Raw genomic sequence first — 24,580 nt, 5'->3', positions numbered from 1 at the left:
TTAAACCAGAAAGTGAAAACTTTTCAAATGTTTCAACTCTTAAGTCAGATATATTTTCAATCAAAGGAAAATATTCTTTAGGTCTAAATACTTTTCTCTACTTTTTATTGCAAGTGTTAAAATTAGGATTTCTGGGAAACACTGATAAAACTTTCTCACAACACAGCAAAAAGAAGAAACAGGCACACCACTATGAAACTTTAGAACACTAATGAAATTAGACTGCTTTTTCAATATCTTATGGTTTAATAATGCTAGCAATATAAAATATAGAAAAAGTTTTTTTTTTCTTTTGAAAACAGAAAAGCAGCTTGGAATTCATGGTGTTTGTGCTTTTTGCAGTGGGACTGTTATAGCAGGTGATGTTGCATCTAAGCAGCAGGGTTTTTTGTTTCATTTTTTTAAAACAATTAAGTTGAAAAATTTAACTGTTCAAGCAGAAGTCCAAATGGATTGAGTCAATTGTCTAAGTTATGTTTCAGTTCCTCAAAACAAAGGAAACTACAGAATACGATAAAAAAAGAGATCAATAAAGAAGTTTGAAACCTACCAATACTGGTAGCGGGTGTCATGCACAAAACTGACCCTGGGTGTCATGCAATGATAGGTGGAAAAAGTGAATAAAGGGAAGAAACAGGTTAGCTGTTTAGAGTTAACATTCAAAGTGAGATCCAAGCATCCCCAAGATAAGCCAAAGTTAGTTAAATACAATTTCAAAGAGATCATTCATAGCTTCTTTGCTGCTTTAAAACACTTCTTCTTATAGTCACTCAACACATTGTGCACATTAATCAAAATCCATATGGCAAAGCCTTTCTTTAGCATTTCCTTTCAGCAACGGGAACTAACTCTTTAAAAAGCAATCACTTTGAATACTCTAGACTCTAGGTTATCCAACAATGGTCTGTATCATGATCTACAACTCGCAGCTCTGTTTTAAGCCCCCAAAATGTACTACTAAGATAAACAAGATTACTTCAGAGCTAATATAGTTAATACTGCAGCCATGACAGACAGGAAATCTGTGCAGAGAACACTTGGGATTAAGTCCCATTGGACTCAGTGGACTTCCTTCCAAATATGTATAGCATTGAGCTGCCCTCCATCATTTAAACAATTTGCTTTACGCACAGGTAAGATAAATCAGGGTGTTTTTTTCTGCGTTTCACGTTCAAAGATAGTTTTTAGCTTGCAATGCCATGCCAACCATGCCTACTCAGAAGGAAGCCCTATTAAATTTAATGGGACTTACTCCCAGTTAAGTGCAGCCTAACAGTGCAATTGTATAAATGTCTTCTCAAAATGAGATTGCGCTGAGTTCAGCGGGACCTACTCCCAGCTGTAGGATTGCAACCTTAAAGTATTAATACTCTACATTAACAAGGCTATTAAGTCTGCTTCACATTGTACTCCTAAATACACTTACTAGAGAGTAAGTCCCACTGAACACAACGGAATACACTTCTAAGTAAACATGCATAGGACTGTGCTGTTAGTATGGGTGGGTTTCATTTCTGACCTGACGCCGTGCCTGGCGTATCATTATATTTTTTGTATATTCTTTTGCATCTTTGCAATAACTCAGTGTTCCCTGGGGCCCTCATAGTTAGGAGAAAATAGGCAGATGGGGGGGTGGAAGGATCTGTATATGTAAAATGTTTTGAAATCCCAGCTAGCTATGAATGACCTTGCCTTGAAGGAACAACCTCCAGTGAATAATTCAATATTTCTATTATCATGCTCAATTAAAAAGAAACCCAAAGAAACTAGTATTTGAAGAAAAATACTGTTGTTCCTTTCGAGATCATAAAGCAAACCAGGCACCGAATTACCAAATGACTATGCTAAAGGCATAGTAACTTTGCCTATAGCCCACAACCATTTACTTTAATTCTTCTTACTGTGGAAGAATCAATGAGATGACTCTAGCATTTGTTGGCAGTGAATGGCAGCAGTAGTGGATCGTGCAATATACAGTGGTGCCCCGCAAGACGAATGCCTCGCAAGACGGAAAACCCGCTAGACGAAAGGGTTTTCCGTTTTGGAGGTGCTTCGCAAAACGAATTTCTCTATGGGCTTGCTTCGCAAGACGAAAATGTCTTGCGATTCCTGGGGGGTTTTTTCCCGCTCCCCACCCCCTTTTTCTAAGGCACTAAGCTGCTAATAGCCTTTTAGCAGCTAATCCGCTAATCCCTTAAGCCTTTAATAGCCGCTAAACCGCTAATAGCGCTAATCCGCTTGCTTCGCAAGACGAAAAAACCGCAAGACGAAGAGACTCACGGAACGGATTCTTTTCGTCTTGCAAGGCACCACTGTATATGAAATACTGAAAAATGGAGACTGGAGCTACTCCGTATTTTTCACATGGCTTGGTTTAAAAAACAACAACCACAACCTCATATGTATTTTCCCACATTCCTAGTTTTAGGAGTAAAAATTCCAATTTTCACATGGGACTGATATACAAATGTTAACTGGTGTTGTGTTTCTTTAGGTGTCCCTAGAGGCAAACTCCTTCACATTATTTAGATCAGGGCAGCCCATTGTGCAGCCTAAGGGCTTGGGGCCTTTTTTGGTGGCCCTCAGTAATATTTCATGCCCTCCTGCTGTCTTCCCAAGGTGGGGCGCTGGGCTCCAGGAAGGAGGCATGAGGGCTCTGATGGTCCTGGAGTCCTCCTGTCTCCTTCCCAAATCCTAGTTAGTGTTTTCCCAGCTTTGGGAAGGAGCTGGAAGGCTCTAGGGCCTGACCAGAGCCTCACACCTCCTTGCCAAAGCCTGATGCCTTGCTCAGCAAGCTTTGAGAAAGCTGGGGATGGTCATATTTTGGCCTCACTCCCACCTTGCCTGCAACAAGGCAGTGAGCAGCCCGCAGTTTCATTGTTGAAGTACCCCACTTGATATGAAACGTTGGACCACCCTGATTTGGATCACTGTAAAGGAGGCATGCTCTGCTCAATAAATGAGAGGTATGGAAAGGTAGGCCATAGCATTTAAGGAAGCCCCTGTCAGATTCAACAGAAAAGTGGCTGCCTATTGGGAGAGTATTGTTGAGGTGTGTGAGCCCCAATCACAGCTTGATGGGCATGTAGTAGGCCCAGCTGAAGCTGTTCATTGCCTCTTCAGAGAAGAGGACCTCAGGCATTGCTCCTCCCCCCCCGGGCATCAGTGCTCACCTGCTGCCTACAACCCGCTCCTTGCAGGAGCAGCAATGTTCTCCTGATCGCAGTCTTACTGCTTTCCCCAGGGATGAACAACACATGCACAGATAATGCCAGGATTGCATAAAGCTAAAATCCACTTAGTGGGAAGATGTGAATGCGCACCGAAGGAAGCTGACAATGGTTTCTGTGTCTTCTTACATTTTGTTTGCAAATGCAGAAAGCCACTTCTCTGTACAGTGGTGCCCCGCAAGACGAATGCCTCGCAAGACGAAAAACTCGCTAGACGAAAGAGTTTTCCGTTTTTTGAGTCGTTCCGCAAGATGAATTTCCCTATGGGCTTGCTTCGCAAGACGAAATGTCTTGCGAGTTCTTGCGAGTTTGTTTCCTTTTTCTTAAAGCCGCTAAGCCGCTAATAGCCGCTAATAGCCATGCTTTGCAAGATGAAAAAACCGCAAGACGAAGAGACTCGTGGAACGGATTAATTTCGTCTTGCGAGGCACCACTGTACTCTCCTCACTGAAAGGCTGCTCAAATGAGTCTGTGCGAGGGATGCATCTCTCTTAATACACTCCTGCTTTCCTTGTGTTAGCAGCAGCAGCAGACTTGCAGCCTTCTTACACCATGTGAGTATCAACTCTCTCATGGCATCTAACCCCCAATGGAGGATGTTGGAGAGGAGAAGTGCCAGTGCTGTCTCTTTTCCCTCTCTTTGGCACATCACAAGATTGGCTCCAGGTTGTACCAGACACAAGCACTTCTCTCAGTTGACACTTACACTGACAGGCAATGACTGGTGATTCCCCTTAGCTGGGAACGAAGAACAGGCCACATCTCTATCTGAATTTCCAAGTCACTACATATTGGAGTTAAGTTGTGCCAAAAGGGGTAAAGTTCTGCAGAGACATATTAAAAGATCTTCCAGTCCAATTGTCTTTATGGACATCTTCACTAGTGTTTCAGGTTGATAGTTTTTTGTTAGGTGTCACTACATTTTCCTACCTCTTTTCATAACGGAAACAAATGGCAAAATCATTTGTTATTGATCTTTTGTGGAAAGCTGCAGAAAACGGGTGCTTTCAAAGTTCATATAGTTTACTGGGCAAGATACCTCTGCACTGCAAACAAACTCAAATACAAAAATTTGCTGTAATGCAGGGGGGTGCTATTCATGCAACTACTCTTTAGATCTGTGCCTTTTGTAAATACAGCTACTGGAAACACCAGGCAAAGGAGAACATCTTTAGCTCCTTCACAGATGTAATTCTTATTCCTGGCTGCCCTCTAAGTAAAATAACATAAGGCAAAAAAATATTTTTTCCAACAAAGAAGAATGAATAATCCTGAAAATGTTTTAGCAATAAATTGGTGCTGTAGCTGCCTGGGCACTATGAAATTTTCTTTTACAGGTGTAACACTGAACCACAGTTTAGTGCTAGATTCACCACCACCACCACCAGCAGCAGCAGCAGCAGCAGCAAGCCTCGGGCTCTACACTCTCCCCTTCTCTAGTGAACCGTGAGGAGAAGACTGGAAGCTTTGCCTTCTCTTTGCAGTCAAAACTGGGAGGGAACGCTGATTGGTTTAACCTGTAGTTTGTTCCAACAAGCCAGGATCAAACGGTGGTTCGTGCTCCTATCTTGCTTGAACAAACCATAGTTTGATCTAACCAAAGTCTGGATGCAATCAAAAGCTCTGGTTTAAAACAGAAAGCAAAAGCTTCCAATCTCCTCTCCTCTTTGGGCTTGCAGGAAGAACAAAGGGACGGGAGGACTCCTCTACCCCAAGCTGTTCACCCACACAGTCATACTGTTTGGGGTTCTGACGGGCCACAGGTTCCTCATGCCTAGTTTAGCATTATGTCTGAACTAGGCCAAAGCTGGAGGTCCCATAAGCATTGTTTTCTTTATAACAGCTTCTTCTAATGTTAAAAAGTATGTTTTGAAGGCATGGACATGCAAATAATAGCAGTAACAAAATTCATGATATTCAAAAGACTGATAAGCATACCCACCTGTAATTCAGGCACAGGCATGTTAAGCTGCAGCTGGGATGCTCAGCCTAATTTACTTGCAATGAATTGCAAAAATACATGGAATATATGTCCTCACTTTACAGTTTTTGTTATGAGAGTGAAATACAACAATAACGTAGCTTTAAGCACCATAAAAATTAAGAGCTTGTATGTGCACGACAGCATCACAGCCAAGCCGACATAGATTTTTCACTCTTTGTTTTTAATTATCGTTCGTAAAATATCGGCCCATTTCAGACTTAACACTAAACCATAGTTTAGCATGATGTGAGCCTCACACTCACAAGCTCCTCCTCCCTTCCTTTGTGAGGAAATGATTGGAAGTTTGTGAGTCCCATTTTAAACTAACTGGAGTTTATCATTACATCTGAACTGGGATTGTCCAAATTCTATATTGTTAATAAGGCAGGGCCATAAACCTTACGTTTCTATAGTCAAAGCTTGCATTTCTTTTGAACTCTTTAATGTATGTGCATTCATTTAACTTCACAGTGAAAACCTTCCAAAATTATACTAGGGGTTACATGTGGGTGGTCATTTTAAATTACTTCAAGACAATCACTCACCCATGTCTATCAATTAAATAGTGATACTGATGTTTGCCCAGGCACTGTAAACACTACAAACTTCAGAATCAAGTGTTGATTCTGTCCCTGAGAAACTATCCTATCTAGTTGTGCAGTGATCCTTCTTTCCGAGAAAGAAAATATATCCCTGCACTATTATCTGAAATTATAGATAGTGCTTGCCAGTACTAATATGAGATGCTGAAAAATCTTCCATTTCATTTTCTGTGAGTAAGTTACCATCTATAGCTAAGCACACTGAAGATCTCAGCAGCTACTCTGGTGACTAGGGGTTTTTCTAGTCGCGGAGGGAGCCGCTGCAATCTTTTACACATCTCTGCATCCGGTGTCATACTGCTCATGCGAGTAGACCACTCATGTGAGCAGTTAATTACAGTAATCTACCAGCTGCAATAACATGCGCATTGGCTTCAGTGTTCAAAAGTGGCAAGGAAACTCTTATCTTATTAGGATTCTATTACCAATTAGCATAGCCCTGTTCAAGATTTCACACCGCACCACTAACTATTAAGGGGGTATAGCAGAGCCACACTCATGGGTCCGGCCTTCCCACAAGCCCCCATTGTATAGTTGTCCATGTACTGCCTGATCCCACCTGTTGCCTCTGGGTAACTGTACAGAACACATGCTCTCCTTGCCCATGCGAATTAGCTGCAGAAAGGTATCGTCACTTTGGTTTTTTATAGCAATAGCGGAAGGAGTCTGAATATTAGCAAGCAGGTTGATGTTAAGTAGGAATTTCATTCTGCTTGAGAAATGTACAGGTAAGCCATGCAAGATATACTTGAAGGACAGAGGAAGTTAATTGCAAGTACTTAACATACTCCTAGTGAAACTGAACGTCTACTTTGTCCCTCAAGGCTCTTTCTCATCAGTTCCCAAAACACCGGTGCAAAGAGGTGTATTGCAGAACATGCTTCAAGCTGGCAGAAAACAATGGAGACGAGAACAGACTGTGTTCCATCCCAATGGGTTGTTGTGACACATATGAAGAAAGACCAAAAATAAGCAGTCCTGTAGATTGTTCACATTCAGTGTATTGGGTCCAGGCCTAGTCACCCTTAGATCAGACCCACTAAAATCTCCATGGGGCTCGTGGATTTCAATGGGTCTGTTCTAAGAATGACTGGGTCTGGATCCAACCCAAAGCCTTTTCACCACACTGACATGTTTCTGAAATCCTAATGCTCTTCAGAAGTAAAATATAATCCCACGTAATATTTAGAGGTTAGAAAATGACGGATTTGTCCAAGGGAAAGCACAATGCATGGGATCACAAAGAGAGTGATCTCTGCTGCGGAGATTTAAAGAAACAAAACTAAACTCTCAAAATGACCTACCTGTTGGAATAAACGCTGCATGTTGCTGCAACTGTGCACTAGCAAGAGCCTGTTGGTAGTGCAAGAAACTGGGATTAAAAACAGCACTGGCCCCATTGCTTTTCTCAAGTGCTTGCCTCTTTGGTAAAGTGTGAAGAACACCAGGAGGAAAGGCCTGCAAATGGAATAATAAGAGTAGCAGTAGTAAGGTTGACAGAAGATGTGATAGGTTGTTCTGCTCTTAAAATATTACATTTGGTTGAAGATGCCTTGCCATGCACATTAGTTCAAAACAGGAACGATGTCAAATGGATGGCATTTTTTTGTTATTGATAGTAAATGCATGGCACAATTAAACTAAAATTATAGCACCACAACAATTAAACTGAAACAAAAACAAAACAACAGCTTTTCAAGACTGAAGGGGTTTTTAAAGAAATCCAAAGATCTTTCTTTAAATATGGCTAAAAATAGAAGAAGAAAAACAGCACTTGTCTTTCATAACATTTTTAAAAAGTTAAATATCTTTGCATCGTTAACTATATTAATTAGCATAGAAGAAGCATCTTCAATTACAAAAGCAGGATTTTTAAAAAGCTTTTAAGGGAATATAGTTGAAGATGAAACTGTGTTAGGAAAGGCGGAAAGTTGCTTTGCAATCACTACATGTGGAAATGAAATGGCTAAAATACGGAAATTATTTTTGTAAAATTAATAATACAAGAAAATTCAGTTAACATTAAAAATTATTTTGCATCTCGGAAAAGCTACATGCAAAGCAAAAGGTGAAAGGTCAAAGTACCAGGTCTACAGTTGCTTCGAGAGGTCGCTTCATTGCTTTGGCAGTCGACTGAGTCTTTTAATAACAGGCAGCGAGCACATGATGGCAGTGGGCCAATGGGATTCAAGCGAATTAACATACAGGTAAACAGCAAGCAGAGGTGCATCATGGGAACGGCATTGCATTGTGGATAGGTGAGAAGGAAAAAAATATTCTGAATGCAATATACAACATACAAAACACTAGGCATGCACAACAACAAAAATGTTTTGTTTTCTAAAGAAATGAATATTACATCTTGAATTAGTACTGAAGCAAAAAATGCATCTACTGTACCTTAGTTAAAAGCATATAAGAGAGTAAAATATAGATGTTTGAAATTTAGGAAAGTTGATTAAAACAGCAGCTTGCAGACACCCTTAAGCATTTATAAGCACCAGTAAGCTTGAATGCTACATAGGAAAGCATTATTTTAGGGGGGGAGGTGTTCCTAAAAGAATTTTTGATAAGTTAGTTATGCCATGTTAAAAAGCACAAGTTAATCTCCAAATGCTAACATTCAAATCTAAACAACTGAAAACGTTTTTTTTAAAACGATTTAATGGAATGAGCACATAAGAGGTTTACCATGTTATTAGGAACAGATCTTCTATTAGCGAAGTGTAAAATTTTAAATCTGTTTTAATTTTAAAATCTATTTCCTTTTTTTTTGGTGTATTTAGTAAATGTTATTTAGGATAATTAACTTATCAGCAAATTCAGCATGGGCCTTTTTCTTTTTCTATGCTGGGAACAACAGCTTAAAGTTTTTTTCCAGTGAACTTACCGCACAAAGCAGAGAAAAACTGCACATTATTTTGAATTAGTACTTTCTATGTTGTTGTTTTTTCACCTTTAGTCAAATAATCTATATACCAAGTTTTAATAAAACATAGTAATAGAAAACACTGCTCATTGAGAGTCAGAAGTTTTATTTTATGATCAAAGCAGAAACGGCAGCACTGCATTGTAGAATATTTTAAAGACATTGCATCCTGTGTAAGAACAAAAAGCATATGAAACTGCCTTCCACAAAGCCGTATCATTTATCCATCTACTCTGTGTAGCAGTGGCTTTCCAGAGTCTCCTTTACCAGCCTTACTAATGCTGAACTTCTTGGGACCTCTTCCATACAAGTTTGGACTGTCACTATTTCTAAGTCACAAAGAGGGGTGGGCTTGACTGCACTTCCAATAAATGTCTGTGAAGTTTTTCTTCTAAGCTAAAATTTTAAAACATTTGAACTCTCATTTACACTCTCAGCACAATAGGTTTCTCCTCTGGAGACAACGGCATTCGGGGGTCATATTTTCTTGTCGTGGCGCCACACTCGGAACAAGAAGGAAGCCTGATCTTTGCAGCACTGCCAGCACATAACCCTCCAAAAAGAATGGAGTCACTCAAAGATCATACTTATATACAAACAAAAAAAGGAAGAGGCTCTGTAGGTATCAAGTTTGAGTCTGTGGGTGCTTGGAAAGGGTTGTTGCTGCATTTGTACGACTGCATATGTTTATTCTTAGTACAGTGGTACCTCGCAAGACAAAAAACTCGCAAGACGAAAGAGTTTTTTGTTTTTTGAGTTGCTTCGCAAGACGAATTGCCCTATGGGCTTGCTTCGCAAGACGAAAACATCTTGCGCCTTTTTCTTAAAACCGTCAATGCATTCCTATGGGAAACCGTCAATGCATTTCCTATGGGAGACCGTGCTTCGCAAGACGAAAAATTCACAAGACGAAAAAACTCGCAGAACGAATTAATTTTGTCTTGCGAGGCACCACTGTACTTAAGAACGTTTTGAATGACATTTTAAGCAGCAATCAAAAAAAGTTGTGTGTGCATGTTTAGGAAACCCTCCAACCTTGCTTCTTAAGACAGCTGTCCCAGCAAGGGAGATCTATGAGCAGAAACAGGCTAAGATGTAATTAGTCAATGCAGATGTTGATGCACATCTGAATTCGTATTCTTGGGCTCATCTGAGTCCACTGAAATGAATGTGTTTCTTCACAGAGGTGAGAATGCAAAGCCATACGACTAGCTGTTGCATACGATTGGTTGCACATGACAAGGTGTGGATCAAGGGCAATGACGGCCACAGAAGCGAAGAAACAAGTAAGGTAACTTCTGGGCTCCTAACCAAAGATAAAATTATGTTCTTGACCCTAAAAAGTAAAGGATATAACTGCTAGGCCAATGGTTCTGCATTCCTATAGTCATCAATGGAACACACCATCCTTTTCAAATGTTCAGTTTGAACACTGGCTTATGTAAATTTAAAAGGAGGTGCAGTTCCTATGTGCTTCAGAGGTCTTTTCGCTCTGAGCTGCATTCACACCCAAACCCTAAACTGCTTTTTAAGTTAAACAAACATTAGAATAACTCTGATGCTTTAAGATTATTCTGGTGTGCTGGGAACACTGAAGTGGGAGACATCCTCCTTTCTCCCTCTAAAACATGCGTATTCTTTGACCTTGAAATATTTCTGTTCTCTTGGTAAGCATATCAAGTCTTTGCAGAAGGTTGGCTCTCACTAAGTAAATTTTGTAGCGTGCTGTATATCTCATACCGCATACAGTAGAAGTCTTAAATATTTGCCAATGAGGACAATGCCTCTTTGACCTGTGTGTGGAGTCAGCTTATCTTCCAGATAGGAAAATTCTGCTTCTACTGATACTAATTTGCTACCAATATAAAAGGTTTCAGGATGGTAGGTACCCACATTCCAGAAGTAGTGAGAAAAATGTGAGGGCAAAACCAGCTCTTTCAGCACTTCTTTTGAACTAAAAGAAGCCACTTCTGGAAAGATACTTTCTCTAGCCATCAGTATGACATTCCTGGCAGTCTTAAAAACAGCAGCAGAGTGTGTCATGTGGTTAGCTCTGTATGCACCTGAGCACTTTCAGTGTACAGCGGGCACTTTCAGCATTCCTTTTTTTAAACTTAGCACAGTGCAATGAGCTTTATCAGAAGCCTGAGTGTACCTGCACAAACCCTTCTATGCACTTAAGAGTTGTTCTTGGAACTGTGCAAAAATGCTGTGGCAAGTCAGTGTATTAAGCTATCCATCAACATTCTGAGATAACAGTGTGTTCTTTTAAATTTTTACTTTAAAGAAAAATGAGGCGTCAGTTCAAACAGTCATGGTGGTAAGTGATGGCATGCCAAGGGCACTGAAGTCTGCCACGTCCAAGTTCAATCCCCATTTGGAAATTTTCTTTAGATCTCAACCCATAGCAATTCACAAGATGCCACACTGGTTTGTGCATGTTCACCATGTTACCTCCACATCAAACTAGTCAGGTGAATAGACCCTAAATCAGGGGTAGGCAACCTAAGGCCCATGGGCCGGATGCGGCCCAATTGCCTTCTCAATCCGGCCCACGGACAGTCCGGGAATCAGCGTGTTTTTACATGAGTAGAATGTGTCCTTTTATTTAAAATGCATCTCTGGGTTATTTGTGGGGCCTGCCTGGTGTTTTTACAGGAGTAGAATGTGTGCTTTTATTTAAATTGCATCTCTGGTATCTGTGGGGCATAGGAATTCATTCATATATATTTTTCAAAATATAGTCTGGCCCACCACATGGTCTGAGGGACGGTGGACCGGCCCACGGCTGAAAAAGGTTGCTGACCCCTGCCCTAAATGCACATAAATTTAGGATTCTATTCTCTCCAGTCCTCAATACCCGCATATATAAAGCATTTTTTCCTCTTCTCCCTTGCTAGCCTTCATTTAACAAGTTTTATATATTGCTTAATCAAAAAGTAATGCCTCCAGTCACTAAGAAAACAGCAATCAACTTATCAGAGACTCCTATACAGCTACATCAAGACTATGGGTCTCAGAAACCACTATGCAAATGTTAACTGCATGTTGCTGTTAGATGAGCCTATCCAACTTTCTGAACATCCACATAGACTCCTCACCCAGCCATTCCTAAAAAAACCCGTCCTAAACGATGGCAAATAGGGCATTAGGTACGCTGTTCTCCAAAAAGATGCCTATTGTGCTAAAGGTACAAAGTGAAAAAGGACCTTGGATCACTGGATTATTTCATTAGATCAGCATTCGTAAATTAATAGAAGACCATATTCTGGTAAAGGCTTTAAGCTAAATTACACTCTTAAAAGCAATGCTGGCTTCACAAAAGCAGTAATTACGGATCCTGCGTTCTTGCACTTACCATCACTGTAGCAGCTGCAGCAGCTGCCTGAGCAGCCACTGCAGCCTGGTTGGCTTGGTGCTGAGCAGCTTTGATTTTGGCCTGCAAGTGAGCAGGAGGGTGAAAATATTTGCATTTCTCCCTCATGCAGCGCCCCTTTATGTAATCCATACAAACAGTTACGGTGTTGTCATTTGTATCAATCATTGTGCTGTCTGCAGGATGTGCAAAGCGGCAGTCAGTTTCGCCCCGCGCACAGTTTCCTCGCTGGAACTCCCTGCAAACCTGGTGCGCAAAACAATACTCATTATGCATACTAGATCAGGAGGGGTGGGGTGGGGTAGTTGCATATACTGAACAAGAGAAGACATTCAAAAACGTAACTTCCGAAGGCTCGAGACCAAATGGCCTCCAGTGCTTTTCAAACCAAGCTTCCAACTTCAACCTACGACCGCTCCACAACTTATATATCTTCAGGAACACAGCTCTGGATCATAAGATAACTTAAGGCAAGGAAATTCACTGAAGGAATGCTTCCTGCCCCCTGCAGCCACCTGTTTCCCCTGAAAAGCCTTCCTTCTCTAGAAGCCGGTTTAAATAATGTGGCCTGGTGGCTCCTGGAGAAGAATTGGCTAAAACGGGACTTGAATGCTAGGGTACGTTATCAGAAGGAAGTTCACAGAAGGAAAATGTCTCATTCCTTGTTTTCACCCAGCGGCCATCTCACATTGTTCAGGAGGACCTTTCAGAGTAGAAGCCCAGGGGGCTGCAAGAGAGAGAGGTAACTTTCCTTCCCATAACTTTTAAGTTAACTTATCTCAGGATCCACGCCATACCCTCTCGCTTCCGAGTAGCCCTTTCCCCATTTCCATCTCTGTTACATTGCCCTTTCCTCCTTCGCTGCAGGATAGTTTTCCTGCCTTTGGCTCGCCCCAACTTAGCGAAACTCACAACCCACAAGATGAAGACCTGCAGCCTAGATTTTCCTTGTACCTGCCTGCAATCACCATCGGGGCATTAGGAGAATTAGGTATTTTAACCCTTAATGTTTCCTCACAAATCTATAAAGTCGCTAAGTGTGGTTCAAGACGTACATGCACCTTCAAAGACACAAGCAAATCTTGCTCTTCTGCCCCTTGTTTACAGTGTGGTTAGTGGTAGGGGTCACACAGCAGCCGTATTGTCTGCCATCAGGAAGAGAGCAAAATAATGGAACCCTCACTTCCAACTTAGCATAGAGCACTCCTGCTATCCCTCTGGCCCATTTTGTGCTAGTTTTCATGTGTTACAAGGTTAGGATAGTAGCTCAGCTTTCCCAAAACACATTGTTTTCTTTTCATTCAAACTGGTAGGTAACTTAGGACAAGCAAACAATTGTGCATGTTTAGTTGGTAACAGGCCTATAAATAGCTGGTGCGCAGAGTCTCTCCCTGGGTTTATGTTCTGGATTTATTAGGTCCTTTCCGTGTAAAACTGCTAACAGCCTCAAACCCACGCCATATAAAAACACAGCAGCGGTAAAATAATGATGTAATTACTTCTGTACTCCTGTTACTCTGAGCTGATCTCTCCTGTAGTATCTGCAATGTCTCTGCTCAGCGGTAACTAAGGTTAGGGAACTGCTTCACTGCACTAAACCCCCCCCCCCATTTCCCCAGAATCCTAACATATGAAGTACACATCAGCATAATGGTGCTCACCATACCTCTAGCTTATCGGTCCTGAGGAGTTTCTGGGTCGTGGTTGAACCAGGGACTGAGACAGGGGGGCTTCCAGGAACAATGACAGGCTGCGTGGGGACAATTTCAGTAGGAACTAATCCAACCCCAGGAGTGACGGGTGTTAAATATGGTGCAAAGCTAAGTGCTGTGTTGGATCCTATTGTTGGCCCTACAGGAAATGAGTGCTGAGGAAAGGGGGGAGAGGGAGAGAGAGAGAGAGAGAGAGAGAGAGAGAGATGAAAAACAAACATGTAAATCCTATAGGCAAACATGGTTCAATAAGGGTCAAAATGGCAATTTCCAGCCAGATACACCACTTTTTAGGAGAACCACAACTACACTGGCCAGCCTCCAGAATGCTGCTCCGGACGTTGCAGGGAACTTTGAAAAAAAGAATTTCTCTTGTTAAGATATAAACCGAGTCGACGTTCATGTGTCCAGAGCCTACAGTGATGGATAACTCACATTCCAGACAAACACTGCCGCAATAAACAGGTTCATAGCAGGGAAGCAGCTTGCCTGCAGAGAATTATGACAAAAGTCAATATGATTGTACCCTGTAAGGATTGTTTGCGGCCTCCTCAGCATCCGAGTCTGGAGTTAGGCAATTTGCCAGGGGTGTGAGAGTGCAGGTGGGTGGATTTTAATTATTTCATTAAAAAGAAATAGTAAAATACAACCAAGCAGGTCCTAAAAGTCAGTGTTCACTACAGAGTCAAACGATTGCCAGGGTGGAAAGACTGTGCTGTTGAATTTGGTCAAAAACAGGATGGGAGAACAGGGAAGCTTCCAGACATCTGAGCAGTTTCTTGAAGCGGATTTAACCATGTGAGACTGAAATATGTGGTTGTAGTTTGAAATTATGGACCTGAGGCTGCTCAAAGAAAACACGGGATAGTATGTGTAATGTATGAGGGCTCACAATGCAAATAGACTGGTGTTTCCAAACACATATCATTTCATTGTTTTTAAGTGACTCACCAGTCTGAAAAGCATTTGTGATTGTGTCTAGAATATATTACGTGCTGCTGAGGTAGCTTTCGCTACAGGCCTCAGCCTCAAAGGAAGAACATGGCTTAGCCTCCATAAATTAGACCAAAAGGAATAACCAAAACAGACATTAAGAAGCAGAAACATTGAAGTTCACATTTTATAACTGGCTCAATATGAGGAGTTCTTAAGTCATTTTTGTGTGGGAGGATATATGAGTACTGCACATAAACGCATAAGATAAAGACGGAAAAAGGCAGAACAATCAACCAGTAAATGGCTGGGTGATTTTACGTCAGTAAAATTAACTAAACTATAAACCTGCAAATCCAGTTGAAGGCATATATATTGGGCATGATCCTTCTAGAAAATAGTGAGGGGTACGCAATACTGTTTCAGGAAAAGGAAACCTGTGGTTGTCCAGATAATGTTAAACTCAAAATCCAAAAAATTTCAGCCAGCATGACTTGCTCCCAAGTGTGACTGCAGAGTAAAACCATCTGCATAACCCTTCTGAAGTCCAAAAAACAAATCTGAACCACAGTTTGTTATACATTATGGTATGGCCTACTTCTAGTTGGACTAAAGAAGGATAAGTAGAAACTGTCAGTTACAGATTAGGAAATTCATAGGTATTATCTGAACCTATAAAGGAATAGCATGCACCTGAAACTGTGATGACAAAAATGCTAAAGGACAATCAACAAGAATGCTAAACAAAAAGCTGCAAGTTCATAATATGATTTCCACATTATAGGTTAAACTTTCAGAACAAAGCCATTCTAGAATAAGACCCCCCCCCCACTAGCCCTGCCTTTAATGAAGAATGCATACAAACTATGGTATATAAAAATAATTTTATAAACTATCCAAGTATAGCTCTACAGCTCAGACTTTCACTTATTGGCCTAATAATCAATAAGCTGCCTAGTCCTGAAACTGAAACGTTTCAAAACTGCTGCACAAATCTATTTATGTATGTATCAATATAGATATATATGAATTTAATTTACAAAACTGATCTAGGCATTTTATTTCAGAACTTCACAACAGCAACATTGTAATAACTACAGAAGTTAAGGTGGAAATGTTAAAGTGCTTGAAATGCATTTGTCAGTTTATCTGGAAATGACTTGTAAAGTTAATACAGACAGCTCTTTTGTTAAAGGTACTTACCATTGGCTGAAGAGGCGTTCCTGGAAACATAAATTGCATCTGCTGTGCAAGCATTGCTGCTGCAGTTTTCTGTTGGATCAGGTTGTTCCTTCCATTAATTTCTAGCTGCGTTTTCAAATGTGTTGGTGGGTGAAGATATTTGCAGTTCTCCCTTGTGCAACGGCTCTGAAAAATGTGAAAATATTACTCAGTTCTGGAAATTTAACTATAGTCTGGTGTTATCACAAAAGCATCTGCAATGGTTGGCCTTTCTCCAAGGCATTACATCCCTATCCTAATAATATTGAGCATTCCATTGAAATCAATGGGAAGTATTTGTACGTAGCATATTTAGTATTGTGGTCTGATCACTAACGGCCTTGCAAAATAATACTTCAGCAGTTAGGTGGAGCCTTGGTGCTGCCCTTTGTGGATGGAATGAAGGGAGAAGTTGAAGGTTTAGGAGCAGCATATCCAGCGAAAAAGGCACAGAGGCATGCCCTGCTCTAATTCCAGACACACCCCATGACATATGCCACAAGACTGGATGTAGTGCTCACAGAACTGCATTTCTCAGCAGACTCTAGAGCAGCAGTTCTCAACCTGTGGGTCCCCAGATGTTGTTGGACTACAACACCCATCATCCCTGAGCTCTGGCCTTGCTAGCTAGGGGGTGATGGGAGTTGTAGTCCAACAACATCTGGGGATGCACAGGTTGAGAAAGGCTGCTCTAGAGTCTAGCTCCAGGCTCAATCCCACCCCAGGACACATCTCAGGGTGGGCTAATTACATTGCCAAGAGAGAGAGAAAAGGCCAATATAGAAAACAGGGACCATTTTTTATATGAGGCAGTAACCTGGCTATACAGAAGTGAGAAGTATGGGTTGTTAAGGCCTCTTAAAGACCCTCGAGTGCCCTGCAATGGAGAAGGGTCAAGAGGCATACTCCCAGGACCAACCTTTGCTTGACACCATTCTCCTCCTTCCAGCAGATGTGATGAGAACTACCATGATTACAGCCTTCCATTCACCCACCCGTTTGGATATTCAATAAAGCTGCCGCCTACTTCGTGAGATAAACCATAAATGTCCATACTATCTTAATTGACAGATATTCACAGTTCAAAAAGTAATAACGTACACATGACATAATGGGTTGGATCCAAAGGTCCAAAGCAGAACTCTCCACTCTTCCAGAAGCCAGTGTGATGTTGTGGTTAGAGAAACGGAGCTTCAAATTCTCACTTAACCCAGAAGCTCCTTAGGTGATCTCAGACAAGTCTCTCTCTCTCTCTCTCTGTGTGTCAATATTATTTTATGCGGTTGTTGTGAGGACTAAATGGAGGGGGTGAGGAGAACCAGATATACTGCCCTGAGCTTACTGGAAGAAAGGTAGGATAGCAATGTAGTAAATAAGTAGTAAAAATCTGCAGAGACCGCTGCTAAATTACAGCCCCCTCTGAAAACTTTAGAGCTGCTTCAGTTTACAGAAAGGCCACCTGGGATGTAACTCATTATGCCACGTTTGAAATGTTTGATCTCAAAAGGAGAATGTTTTTGACAACCCTTTGTTTTGATTTGTTCAACAATAAGAAACAGGCTTCATTTTAATGGCCGTGTGTAGAGAATCCTATCTCAGCTTAATAAGCTTTATATAAATGAGATATAAATGAGCTTTTTGTCTGTGTTTGCAGACCCTTCACAGCTTGGGGACTCAAACCAGGAAGTCTTTAATGAACCATGTTTTCTGTTTTATGCAAACTGCTGATTAGCTGCTTTCCCTGGTCAAAGGTCAGAGGGGGCAGGGTTTCTGTTGAGGCAGGTGATTAGCTGTGGGAGGAGCTTATCAGTGTTTGCAGGGCAGCGGCGCGCGCCTATCGGCGCGCGCAGTTTGAACCATCTTTTAGATTTAGGGGAGCTACTCTCAAGCCCAACGACACATTCTCAAGATGGAGGGGGAGGGAACAGCTGCAGTCGCCTGCGGTTCCTGCGCAATGTTTGCCATCTTGCCAAAGGTTGCAGGCAGCTTTACGTGCAGCAATTGCATGTTGATTGCCCTCCTAAAAGACAAAGTCCAGCAACTGGAGGAACGTGTAGCTACGCTCCAAAGAATTAGAGAGCTGGAGCTCTTCTTGGAAGCAACAGAGCACACCGTCTCCACCAAGGAGGAGACAGGGGACTCCCCTGAGGAGGCGGCTAGTTCACCAACACAGGAGCCCGATATGTGGAGAAACGTGACTCAAAGAAGTAGGAGGCCCAGGGTTCGCTCTGATTGTCTAGAAATACACAATCGCTTTGAGGTCCTCTCCCCTAGCATGGAAGACGAAGAGCAGACTCCATTTGAGGATCTCTCCCTCATTACAGTCGATCACGTATATGAAGATGAGCAGCAAAGTCAGTTCTCAGGGAATGTGCAGGCGACCTTGGAACGGACCGCTCACGGAAGAACCCTGACCAAACCTAAGAGAAGGCGTGTAGTGGTGATAGGGGATTCCTTACTGAGGGGAACAGAAGCAGTGATCTGTGGGCCTGACAAGATGTCTCGGGAAGTGTGCTGTCTCCCCGGGGCTAAGATCCAAGATGTAACTGAACGACTGCAAGGAATCATAAAACCCACTGACAAATACCCCTTCCTCTTGGTTCATGTGGGAACCAATGACACTGCAAGCAATAGCCTCCAGAAGATCAAAAGAGACTACGAGGCTCTGGGCAGGAAATTGAAGCAATTAAATACACAAATCGTCATCTCATCTGTCCTCCCAGTTGAACGACGGGGCCCAGGGAGAGAGAGGAAAATAGTGGAAGTAAACAGCTGGCTTCGCAAATGGTGTAAACAGGAACGGTTTGGATTCTTAGATCACGGACTGCAGTTTCTTGAGGATGGACTTCTGGCAAGCGATGGGCTGCACCTCACAACGGTTGGGAGGAATGTTTTTGCCAAAAAACTAAGAAACCTCATCAGGAGGGCTTTAAACTGACTAATGCGGGGGAGGGAGACAGTGCTCCTGAAGGTAGGAGTCTATTAATTGATGAAGATGATCATCCAAATGTCATAGACCAAATGGAGCAAACAGCAAGCAGACCTAGTGGTGGGAGGAAAAAATCCTTAAATAAGAGACACGGGGGAATGACTAATGGACTTCAATGTCTGTACACTAATGCACAAAGCATGGGAAATAAACAAGATGAGCTTGAGCTCTTGGTACAGCAAACTAAATATGACATAATAGGCATCACTGAAACCTGGTGGGATAAGTCCCACGATTGGAATGTAAAAATGGAGGGGTACAATCTATTTCAGAGAAACAGACCAGACAAGAAAGGAGGAGGAGTGGCGTTATATGTCAGGGATGTGTATACCTGTGAAGAGATCCAAGATTTAGAACCTCAAAGCCAAAGTGAGAGCATTTGGGTCAAAATTAAGGGAGAGAAGAATAATAGTGACCTCATTGTGGGAGTTTACTATAGATCCCCAAGCCAAACGGAGGACATAGATGATGCCTTCCTGGAACAGATGGCCAAGCATGCAAAAGGAAGGGAGATAGTAGTAATGGGGGACTTCAATTACCCAGATATTTGTTGGATGTCAAACTCAGCCAAGAGCATAAGGTCAAACAGATTCCTCACTGGCCTTGCAGACAACTTCATTGTCCAGAAAGTGGGAGAAGCAACAAGAGGAACAGCCATTTTAGATCTGGTCCTAACCAATGTCGATGACCTGGTTAATGGGGTAGAAGTGGAAGGATCATTAGGCGCAAGTGATCATGCTCTTCTGAAGTTTACTATACAACGGAAAGGAGCAGCCAAGCATACTAGGACTCAATTTCTTGACTTTAAGAAAGCCGACTTCATAAAACTTAGGGAAGTGCTGGGTGAGATCCCATGGACAGTAATACTAAAAGGAAAGGGAGTTCATGATGGCTGGGAGTTTGTTAAGAGGGAGATAGTAAAAGCACAACTTCAGGCAATACCAATGAGACGGAAACATGGAAGGTGCCTAAAGAAGCCAGGGTGGCTATCTAAAGAACTTTTAACTGAGTTAAGATTAAAAAAGGATGTGTACAAAAAATGGAAAAGGGGGGAAACCACCAAAGAGGAATTCAAACAAATAGCCAGCACGTGTAGACACAAAGTCAGAAAAGCTAAAGCACAGAATGAACTCAGGCTTGCTAGAGAGGTTAAAAGCAACAAAAAAGGCTTCTATGGGTATGTTCGTAGCAAAAGGAAGAACAAAGAAACAGTGGGGTCACTCAGAGGAGAAGATGGTGAAATGCAAACAGGGGACACAGAAAGGGCTGAACTCCTCAATGCCTTCTTTGCCTCAGTCTTCTCCGATAAAGAAAACAATGCCCGACCTGAAGAATTTGGAGGAAATGATTCAGCAGAGGAAACACAGCCCAGAATAACTAAGGAGATAGTACAAGAATACTTGGCTAGTTTAGATGTATTCAAGTCTCCAGGGCCAGATGAACTGCATCCAAGAGTATTAAAAGAACTGGCAGATGTGATCTCAGAACCACTGGCAGTCATCTTTGAGAATTCCTGGAGAACAGGCGAAGTCCCGGCAGACTGGAGGAGGGCAAATGTTGTCCCTATTTTCAAAAAGGGGAAAAGAGAGGACCCAAATAATTACCGCCCAGTCAGTCTAACATCAATACCAGGGAAGATTCTGGAGCAGATCATTAAGCAAACAATCTGTGAGCACCTAGAAAGGAATGCTGTGATCACCAATAGTCAGCATGGATTTCTGAAAAATAAGTCATGTCAGACTAACCTGATCTCATTTTTTGACAGAATTACAAGCCTGGTAGATGAAGGGAACACAGTGGATGTAGTCTACCTTGATTTCAGCAAGGCATTTGACAAGGTGCCCCATGATATTCTTGTAAAGAAGCTGGTAAAATGCGGTCTTGACTATGCTACCACTCAGTGGATTTGTAACTGGCTGACTGACCGGACCCAAAGGGTGCTCATCAATGGTTCCTCTTCATCCTGGAGAAGAGTGACTAGTGGGGTGCCACAGGGTTCTGTCTTGGGCCCGGTCTTATTCAACATCTTTATCAACGACTTGGATGATGGACTCAAGGGCATCCTGATCAAATTTGCAGATGACACCAAACTGGGAGGGGTGGCTAACACCCCAGAAGACAGGATCACACTTCAAAACGACCTTGACAGATTAGAGAACTGGGCCAAAACAAACAAGATGAATTTTAACAGGGAGAAATGTAAAGTATTGCACTTGGGCAAAAAAAATGAGAGGCACAAATACAAGATGGGTGACACCTGGCTTGAGAGCAGTACATGTGAAAAGGATCTAGGAGTCTTGGTTGACCACAAACTTAACATGAGCCAACAGTGTGACGCGGCAGCTAAAAAAGCCAATGCAATTCTGGGCTGCATCAATAGGAGTATAGCATCTAGATCAAGGGAAGTTATAGTGCCACTGTATTCTGCTCTGGTCAGACCTCACCTGGAGTACTGTGTCCAGTTCTGGGCACCACAGTTCAAGAAGGACACTGACAAACTAGAACGTGTACAGAGGAGGGCAACCAAAATGGTCAAAGGCCTGGAAACAATGCCTTATGAGGATCGGCTAAGGGAGCTGGGCATGTTTAGCCTGGAGAAGAGGAGGTTAAGGGGTGATATGATAGCCATGTTCAAATATATAAAAGGATGTCACATAGAGGAGGGAGAAAGGTTGTTTTCTGCTGCTCCAGAGAAGCGGACACGGAGCAATGGATACAAACTACAAGAAAGAAGATTCCACTTAAACATTAGGAAGAACTTCCTGACAGTAAGAGCTGTTTGACAGTGGAATTTGCTGCCAAGGAGTGTGGTGGAGTCTCCTTCTTTGGAGGTCTTTAAGCAGAGGCTTGACAACCATATGTCAGGAGTGCTCTGATGGTGTTTCCTGCTTGGCAGGGGGTTGGACTCGATGACCCTTGTGGTCTCTTCCAACTCTATGATTCTATGATTCTAGGGAAGCTATGGTTACAAGACCTGGGCCAAGACAGGATATTAAACCAAATTCAAACAGTGGATTAACATCCTGGCTGGTTCTGAAGTCAGGTTTCCCAGTTTGGGCAAAATGAGAAACAATGGTTAATTAGAGACTTAATGGTTTGAATACACTGCAAAGGGAAGACTGAAGGGACTGTGTGCACAACTAAAAAGGCCAAGATACAGTTGTTCGAACCGAGCCATTCTATTTGATAAGAGAGTAAGGGATTCAATTTTTTGTATGTAGACTTCCATTTGTTCTGTTACATTAGTCTCAGATTTCGATTTAACACAATTTTACATTTGATCAAGTTAAATAATAAAAAAACAGCATCCCTTCTTACATCCAGACAGAAAACCTGTTTGTTTTTTGTTTGTTTTGAAAATAGGGAGATTTTCTACTACTGACAAATGGGGTGACATTTCCCCTAGAGATCACACACAGAGTGTCTCGAGTATCCTTCCTCTGATTCCGCCCCCTTGTCTCTAGAACTACCCAGTGCAGTTCTAACCTTACAAAATACAGTGGTGCCCCACAAGACGAAATTAATTCGTTCTGCGAGTTTTTTCGTTCTACGAGTTTTTTCGTCTTGCGAAGCACCAATGTGTATTGACGGTTTCCCATAGGAATGCATTGGCGGTTTAAAAAAAAAAAGGTGCAAGACGTTTCGTCTTGCGAAGCAAGCCCATAGGGAAATCCGTCTTGCGAAGCAACTCAGAAAACGGAAAACTCTTTCGTCTTGCGAGTTTTTCGTCTTCCGAGGCATTCGTCTTGCGGGGCACCACTGTATCTGCTATTTTTTTCTTAAATCTATATATAATCATTACCTCCTACAAGCCTAAGCGTAACACATTATTGACACTAAATAAATGTTTAGAAGCTGGACCCCAATGTACTTTGCAAACTGCAAAGAAATCCTGTTTGTTTCAACTGTCTTTTAATAGGTACAGTCAAACCTCGACTGTTGAATGTAATCCATTCCGGAAGCCCGTTCAGCTTCCAAAACGTTCGACAACTGAGGCACAGCTTACGATTGGTTGCAAGGACTTCTTGCACTCAAGCGGAAGTTGCGTCGGACATTCGGATTCTGAAAAATGTTCAAATACCGGAACACTTACTTTCGGGTTTTGGGTGCTCGGGAGCCGAAACGTACAGTAACGGAGGCATTCAGGAACCGAGGTTTCACTGTTTTGTGTAACTTAACGTGTTTTTCTGTACTGTAATGTCTGCTGCATGATTATTATTTTTTTTAAAAAAGAAATATTAAAGATTTTCTTGGTTTACAAAAGCACATGCACTGTCTCTTTTTCAGGTTGTTTTTTTACAGATCAGTTACATTTGTTGTGAGACTTTAGTGTTGAATAACTTGGGAAGAAAGGAGGGGGGAAGAGACACATACACGAAAGTAGAAGAATATAAGCTTTACCCACCCAACCCTTGCACAATGTTTGTGATGGAAGAAGTCTTCTATCTGGTCAGGTGAAAGTCGGTTTATAACAGTCATTGGGGAACCCTAACTGACAGCTGGGGAGGGGCTGGAGAAGGAACTCTCAGTATGCAAAAGAAGGAGAGAAGGTATGCAAATTCTGGTTGGTGGGTAGCAGATTTAGAATTCTTAGTTGGACAGTGTGATTGGCTGGAGCTGGATGTGGGGCGGAGTTGGAAGAAATGCATATATGGCTAGGTGCTAGTCCGGATAAATCAATGTAGGTTGGTGCTTGGTCCTTGTGGTGGACAGCCAGAAGAAGATGAAAAACAGATCCTATGCTTGAATACGTGACCCAACAAGGGCTTTTGCCAAAGTCCTCAGTTACACTGTTAGTAAGGCTTAACTGGAGTGGAGCAGAAGCTTTTTAATACTGTAACAGATTACATCCTCCAAGTTGTCTTGGTTGGTATTTCAAGTTCCAGTAACAAGTCAGAAAAGTGTATAAGAATTTAAGGAGATAGAACTACCGTATTTTTCGCTCTATAACACGCACCTAACCATAAGACACACATCGTTTTTAGAGGAGGAAAACAAGGGGGGGGGGATTCTGAATGAAACAGGGGATGTATCATTTTTGTGCTTCATGCTGTGGCCGCAGACATGTGATCTGATAGTGAATTTGGGGTGACCCAATGCAAAAATCCTGAGAATCCCTGTGGATCCGTGCTTTGTAACCACGTTTTAAGTGGGGAGGGAAGGAAAAACACAGAAGGGACAAGGAGCACGAGAGGGGTGTGCAGAGAAGCAGCTTGCTAAGAATGCAGGAGAGGGGTTTAACGGGAGGGAGGAAAGGAAGGCAAAAGTTTTCCCCCACCCACCAAGCCAGCCCTCTCTTTCTCTCTCTCTCTCTCTCCCACCTGCATGTTTTCCAGCTGCCTGCGAGTCCCTAGAAAGCATTAGAGCACAGAGAGGAATTAGAAGGAAGGACGCGATCCTTTCCTTTCCCCTCTGCTTGCCTGGAGGGCAGGGGATTTCCCTGCTCTTTGTCCCATAGCAATGAAACAGAAGAGGGTGGGCAGTAAGACCCTGAGGCAGAATGCAGGAAAGCAGCAGCTTCCTCTCTTCAGGCTTCCCTCCTCCGTGATGCGCGATTTGATTTTTGCCTGATTTTTGCCCCTGCACTCACGCCAGTCAGCTCCA

The 24,580-nt window shown here is 42.3% G+C and overlaps 1 protein-coding gene and 1 long non-coding RNA gene across 27 annotated transcripts in view; one reads left to right on the top strand and one right to left on the bottom strand.

Moving 5' to 3' along the window:
• Positions 1 to 24,580, bottom strand: part of MBNL2 (muscleblind like splicing regulator 2) — an 82,994-nt gene that overhangs the window by 22,599 nt on the left and 35,815 nt on the right. For 6 of the 26 annotated variants that reach the window (XM_083435879.1, XM_083435883.1, XM_083435859.1 and 3 more), the window contains exons 3-7: positions 15,970 to 16,134; positions 13,788 to 13,988; positions 12,104 to 12,367; positions 7,902 to 7,955; positions 7,121 to 7,274 (exon numbers count right to left, since the gene is read on the bottom strand). In XM_083435879.1, the coding sequence (XP_083292005.1) occupies positions 7,121 to 7,274; positions 7,902 to 7,955; positions 12,104 to 12,367; positions 13,788 to 13,988; positions 15,970 to 16,134 (838 nt within the window). Of the gene's footprint in view, positions 1 to 550; positions 587 to 7,120; positions 7,275 to 7,901; positions 7,956 to 12,103; positions 12,368 to 13,787; positions 13,989 to 15,969; positions 16,135 to 24,580 lie in introns of all 26 variants that reach the window. The other 20 variants (XM_083435865.1, XM_083435862.1, XM_083435863.1 and 17 more) reach the window with 8 other exon arrangements.
• LOC310675407 lies at positions 7,962 to 9,342 on the top strand. The gene is made up of 2 exons (XR_014510119.1): positions 7,962 to 9,237; positions 9,309 to 9,342. It is a non-coding gene; the product is annotated as an uncharacterized lncRNA (long non-coding RNA).

The sequence above is a fragment of the Podarcis tiliguerta genome (genome assembly GCF_965153285.1).
Source record: "Podarcis tiliguerta genome assembly, chromosome: 4".
In the NCBI taxonomy this organism is placed as follows: Eukaryota; Metazoa; Chordata; class Lepidosauria; order Squamata; family Lacertidae; genus Podarcis; species Podarcis tiliguerta.
Note: the sequence above shows the minus strand (reverse complement) of the source record. Positions and strands in the feature narration are given on the sequence as shown.